This window comes from Culicoides brevitarsis, chromosome 1, assembly GCF_036172545.1.
Source record: "Culicoides brevitarsis isolate CSIRO-B50_1 chromosome 1, AGI_CSIRO_Cbre_v1, whole genome shotgun sequence".
In the NCBI taxonomy this organism is placed as follows: domain Eukaryota; kingdom Metazoa; phylum Arthropoda; class Insecta; order Diptera; family Ceratopogonidae; genus Culicoides; species Culicoides brevitarsis.
Window position 1 is genome coordinate 44609453 of NC_087085.1, and position 6642 is coordinate 44616094.

Here is a 6642-nt window from a genome sequence, read left to right on the forward strand (position 1 = left end):
AGGTTAAGGGCAACGTTTTCTTAATTTATTCAAGAATAATGTGAAATAAAGTTTGAAAATTCTTCGAATATTTTTTTTTTTTGTAAAAAAAATTAAAAAATTTGAAAGATTTTTTTTCTATAATTTTAATTAATTTTGAAACAATAAAAAAAATAATTAATTGAATAATAATTTTAAAATTATTTAATTAAATAAAAAAAATATTTTAATTAAAAAATAATTTTTAAAATTTGTTAAAAACTTTTTTGTGAGTCCAATTAAATTTTAATTAATTTACTAAAATTTTTTTTTTTTTGATTTAATTTTTTTTAATTTTTATAAAACAATAATTGAAATTTTTTTTTACGTTTGAAAATTTATTTAAAAATTTTTTTTTTTTATAAAAAAAATAAAAATTAAAAAAAAATTTTTTTTTCAGTTTTTTAAATTTTTTTTCCTTGAAAGTTAAAAGGTAAGTTTTAAAATAATGAATAACATACCATTGTAATTTTTTCATCATTATTTAAGATTCGTTTCATCAGCTGCCAATTTTCATTAAAATCAATTTCAAAAATTTAACGGAGTTAAATTGATATTTTGTGTCTTCTTCCTTCTTCATCATAACTGAAAAATAAAATTCTTCGCGCAAAACTCCAAATTATGAACAAAAATTATTTTTGTTGCATTTTGCGCATATTTTATTATTGTTTCTAATTTTACATTTTCATGGATATTACTTTTTTTAACATTTAAAAAAAATTAAATTTTGAAAAAAATTATCACAATTTTTTAAAATAATTTTAAAATAAATTATTCCGAAATTTTTATGAAGAAAATTTATTTCCAACAAGAAATAAACAAATTTTTCATAACAAATCGCTTTCGTGCTTGCCAACCATAAAAGATAGTTGAGGGTGTTGAAAAATAAATTCTCGATCTATTTTAATCACACTTCAAGTTTCGGTTAATAAAGTTGAGTGTTGTTGTTTATCGTTGTCTCGCTAAGAAGTTATTGTTATTATTTTGGAAAAAATTCTACTTTTCGACTATTTTATTGAGCTTTTCTATTTTTTTTTTCGCTAAATTTGTGAGTAATATGGCACTATTTGAAAAGTGAGAACATTTTTTATGTTCCTTGACTTTGCGCTAAAATGTAACATTTTTTCTCTATTTTTTTGCTGTTAGCTCTCGTCTCTCGTTCTCTCGGTTTTAGTAATTGAGGGATGGCGGTTGTCCCGATTGAAATTGTACTTTTGCTTCGGGCCATTTGCAGTGAATGAGACGTTCGAGTGGCGAAGCGTTTGTCATTTCTTCGTGTTTATCCTTGGAATTTGTGCTAGACGATTGTCTTTGGATAGCCGTTAATGGGCAAAAATCTTGCGCCCTATTATCCACAGTCATCGAAACACAATTTCCGGCACATGTGTAATAATGTAATTCAAATCGTTTCTCTGCATGATAGTTACGCAGCAGTTCACGATTTGAATTGAAGAGGACGCCTGCAAGGATGAATAATGAATCAATGAGTGTCAAGTGTGTTTTTTGTGTGAAACTGTGCTGTTGGAAAACTGATTTGCCGAACAAAAAGCATGAAAAAAGGGAAATTTTTTACAAATTAAAGGGAAATTTTTAAATAAAGGGAAATTTATAATTAAAAATTTTAAAATAAAGGGAAATTTAAATTAAAAAAATTTAAATAAATGGAAATTTTTAATTAAAAATTTTAAATTTTTATTTAAAAATTTTTAAATAAAGGGAAATTTTTAATTAAAAATTTTCAAATAAAGGGAAATTTTCGAACTACAATTTTTCAAAAAGGGATATTTGGATCACAAATTGCCATAGAAGAGAAACTTTTGAACAAAACTTCGTTTTACCGTAATGCCCGCAACACAAAGTGACCCAAATCGGATATGCGGGAGTCTTGAGACGACTTCCCGGTTGACGACTCGACCCCTTCAGATGCTCATTTTCTCCTTCAAACACAAGAAATCCAATTGTTGCTCTTGCTAACACCCCAAATTGCGGCAAAGCCTACATAAAAACATCAAACTATTAAATAACTTTCCACAAAAAAATTTGAAAAAAATCCAAAATCGGGTGAAATTTTGTAACTTCATGCCATTTCTCAATTGAATTGCTTTAGAAAAAAAAATTCTAAAAAAAAAATCAGAAAAAAATTTACGAACATAATGATCTTCATCTCCGACGTAAACGACACCATTATGGAGATATGGCGTTGCTCTTCCGCTTAACAGTAACGTCACTATATTCAAGGAACCCTGAATGAGTTCAAGAGTTGAAAAAGAGTTAATAACTTGCGATCTTCGGACATGCTTTGAAGAAAAATTTTGCCTGTAAATCCAATTTTTTTTTCGATTACAGGCAAAATTTTTGCCTTCGAAACATGTGTGAGTGAAAGTAAATTTTGATCAATCAAATCTATTTTGCGACATTTTGTCGCTTTTTTTTCGAAAATTTTGGGCATAGACTCAATTGACGGAGCAAATCAAAAAGATTTCATTGAAGAAGTTTTCTTACGTACTTCCTCATGATGTCCTAACAAATAAGCTCCTTTACTCGCGTCGAGATCAGTTTTAACTCTGAAGATTTTTGTGTTAATGAGTAATTAAAAAGTTAAAAAATTTAAGGAAATAAGTTTTGAAGAAGTAAAATTATACTTTGGAATTCCTCGTGTGAACACAGCTGAGTATAACAAAAGCATCGCTCCTGCTCCGGGATCTTCAGTGAACTAAAAAGAAATAAAAAAGGGAAATTTTTTACAAATTTTTATAAAAAAAGGGAAATTTTTTAACAAATTTTTATAAAAAAGGGAAATTTTTTAACAAATTTTTATAAAAAAAAGGGAAATTTTTTATACAAATTTTCATAAAAAAGGGAAATTTTTTAATAATTTTTTATAAAATGGGAAATTTTCAACAAATTTTTATAAAAAAGGGAAATTTTGAAAAAAAAACTACTCACAAAGTACAAATATCGCTTGAGGAAAATCTGCAACTCTTCTTTCGACGTAAATTCAAACAAATACAACTTTTCTGTCACTCCATCCGCGAAATACGAATGACTATGTTGAATATGGGGAATGTCACCCGGAAGTCCCAAAATTACTTTTTGCTTTTCTCCAATATTCCACAGAATTTCCGCAATTGCAGTCCATAGAGATTGTTGTTGTTCCGCCTTTTCAACAAAAAAAATCATTTTAAAATTCGCAAAAATAAAAATTAACAAAAAACTCACTTCCGTCGGCTTCAACATCTGATCCAGCGGCAAAGATTTCTGCTTCGGACGATTATCAAAGAGAAATTGCTTGATGATAAATGCTTGAACGACCGACTGAAGACCTCTTGTGGCATTTCGGGGACATCGCAATCCGTACGGCAACTCCTGAAAATATGGTTGCTTGATTTTTGGAAACACATGCTGGATCAATAAGGTATTTTTAGCAATAATTTCATATAAAAAAAAATAATAAATTCAGAATTTCAAGCAAAAAATTACCTGTGCAGCTTGTCCGAAAGCGAGAGGCGTTCTTGTCCATTCGCCTCGTGGCGGAGCAGTTGTTCTATTAATTTTTCATTTTTTTAAATTTTTTTTCGCACTTCAAAAATTTAAAGACACAACAAAACTTACGTCCCAAAAACAGCAGTTCGAAGTTCCTGAAAAATACACACAAGAATTCAAATTCATCAAATTCGCCGTCGTCGTTTTCTATTACTTTTTTTTCACATGCTTCAATTCAATTTTCATTCAACAACAAAAAAAAAATTAAACGAACACATTTGGTTGGGAAGACAGAGAAAAGTGGAACAACATGCAATTCATCCATTAATGTTTCGCTTTTTTTTTGCGTTTTGAATTGATTTAGATTCAGTCGAAATGCATGCGATTGGAAAACATGAACAGGAAGGCTCCTTTGAGCAAACAGGAACTTTACATGCCAAGCGGATGTTTTTTTTTCTATTGGAACATTACCTATTAATTTTCAATTGCTGCTAAAAACAACACAGAACAGAACAAGACACGGACAAAACATTGACGGGAAAAAGTGTGCATGATAAATTGAAATAAATAACCGGAAATTTGACGATTTTTGTGGTACATTGGAAAATTCATTTCATGCTTCGATAATCTGATGCAAAATTATTATTGATTAATGGAAAATATGTTAAAAAAATATTTTAATTTTTTTATTAATTTTTACGGATTAATAAAAAAATTTAAATATTTAAAAAAAAATAATTTTAATAAAATTGTTTAAAAAAAATTATTTAAAAAAAATAAAAAAAAAAAAAAAATTTTTTTTAAAAAATTAAAAAAAAAAAAAAAAAAAAAAATTAATTTAAAAAAAAATTAATTTAAAAAAAAATTAAATTTTTTTGAAAATAAAAAATTTTTAATTAATAAAATTTAAAAATTGAAAAAAAATAATTATAATTTTTAAAAAAAATATATAATTTTTTTTGCAACAAAAAATATTTTTTTTAATAAAAAAAGTCCCGAAAATATAAGAAATATATGTGAAAAAGCATATGAATCGAAAGATTTATTTTTGAATGGAAAAAAAATTCAACACACTTTTTCACGAAAATTTATTATATTTTAGATTTTAGGACATTTTATATTAAAAAAATAATTCCCTAATTTTTAACAGCTTTTAAATACATATTTTTTTTTAATATTTATTTTTTTCAAATAAAATTTAGGAATTTCTGATTATTTCACGTATGTAAAATAAATATTTTCTTAAAATGTAACAAAAATTTAAAATTGAAGTCAAGTTAAATAAAAGGTATTAAAATTGAAAATAAAAATAAAAAAAAATAATTTTGTTAAAAAATATTTTTTTTTTATTTTAAAAACGATTAAATAAATATTTTTTTTAATAATGTTTTTTTAAATTATTATAATTTTAAATATTTAATATTTTTTATTTTTAATGAAAATAAAAAATTAAAAATTTTTTTGTTTAAAAATAATTTTAATTTCATAAAAGATTTAACTTAAAAAATAATTCATTAAATAAAATTAATTTTTTTTTTGATAAATTAATTTTTCAAAATTAATATTAATTAAAAATATATTTTTTTTAATTTTTCAAAAATAAAACTCAACGTGACAAAAAAAATCCTATCAACCAAATATCAACAATTTTCCCTTGTACTCCTTTAACGATAATTATCATGAATTTATTGTTTATTATTATAAATTGCATGGAAACACAGACACCGCTCAATATGCAATAATAATAATTTGTTGTTGAAACACCAAAGCCAATGAACTTTTAGCACTTTATTTATAACATTTAACACAATTGCTGCCAACAAACCAACAAAAAATTGAATTGTTCTACTTTTTTTTTGTTTTGTCTGTTTTATTAGTCCTTTAACATCACAAAACATTAAAATGTATGTACAACACATGCTATGTAGAATAAAGAAGAAGGTGAATTATTTTTAAAAAAAATTTTAATAAAAATATTTTTTTAAATTTAATTCGATGAAAAAAAGGGGAAAAATACTTACGACAGCAACTTCACTCGTTATTGGCGAGCCACCAATTAACTGAAGATTTATTAAAATTTTATTTATTATTTTTTTTAGATTTATCCTTTAAAAGTTATCCATTCACCTTGGTTTTGACTTGATTCGTCATTATTGGAGTTGTTGGATCTCCGACGGCTCCCTTCTTTTTCCTTTTATTTTTTTTTTATTTAATTTTTTTTTTTGAGAAAATAATAAAAAAATGCCAATTAATATTTTTTTTTTAATTAAAAGAAATATTTTTTTTTTAAATAAAATAATTTTTTAATTAAATTCACAAAAATTTCCAATTAGAAATAAAAATTTACTTCTTTTCGGTGCGACTCATGTTGAATTAATATTTTTTATTTATTTTTTTCTGTTGAATATTTGTATCGTTAAACGATTTTTATTAATTTTTATGATTTATTTTGCACTTAAATTTTTTTTATTTTCCTTTTTTATTTTTTTTTCACTTGTTTTTCATATCAGTCGAATATAAAAACTGATGTCTACTTCATTAGTGCTCCAACTTTTATATGAAAATTTTTCCTTTTGCCAAACAAGAGAGACACAGATAAGGATATAGACAATAGTACAATAGTTGCGTGCGTACATTCCGTCGATGTATAATTTATTTGCTGCAAACTACGATCCGCTATGGAAGTGTTCGCATTTTCTTCGCCGTTAGTGTTCACACGAATTTTTTTCGCGCGCGCCATAAAATAAGCAATTCTACGCGGTGAACCCGTAACGAAAATAAGTTTTCAATACAAAAAAAATATAAATATACGGCAAAGTTGGCACATCAAGAGGCACTTTATTTTCACACGTACGACAACGAAGCAACAAATTCATGGAAAATCAAAAAAAAGTTACCTTGTAATGAAAAATCGCGCTTGAATTAGAGTGAATGTTATTTTTTGACAAAACAATTTTTTTCTTTTTTTTTTGTGATTTAACGATCATGCAAAGTAAGCGTTTCAACTAATTTGGTAGCGATTGATTGTTTTTTTTTTGATGCATTGTTCAGTTCAAAGACACAATAATGGAAAAAATACTTCGAGTGAGGAAAAGTTTCATTGACTTTTTGCGAAAATTTTGTTGATGACCTTGAATTTAT

General features: G+C 25.3%; 1 protein-coding gene across 1 annotated transcript; it reads right to left on the reverse strand.

Annotated features, from left to right (window-relative positions):
• Window positions 1–841: 841 nt before the first annotated feature.
• LOC134837920 (inactive ubiquitin carboxyl-terminal hydrolase MINDY-4B) lies at window positions 842–5652 on the reverse strand. Its single transcript, XM_063853315.1, has 11 exons — window positions 5629–5652; window positions 5523–5561; window positions 3631–3656; window positions 3499–3562; window positions 3238–3420; window positions 2965–3177; window positions 2661–2731; window positions 2525–2582; window positions 2169–2261; window positions 1857–2013; window positions 842–1478 (listed from the first exon to the last, which is right to left on the reverse strand). The coding sequence occupies exons 1-11, from the start codon at window positions 5650–5652 to the stop codon at window positions 1189–1191; spliced, it is 1218 nt and encodes a 405-aa protein (XP_063709385.1). The 3' UTR covers window positions 842–1188.
• Between the last annotated feature and the right edge of the window lie 990 nt (window positions 5653–6642).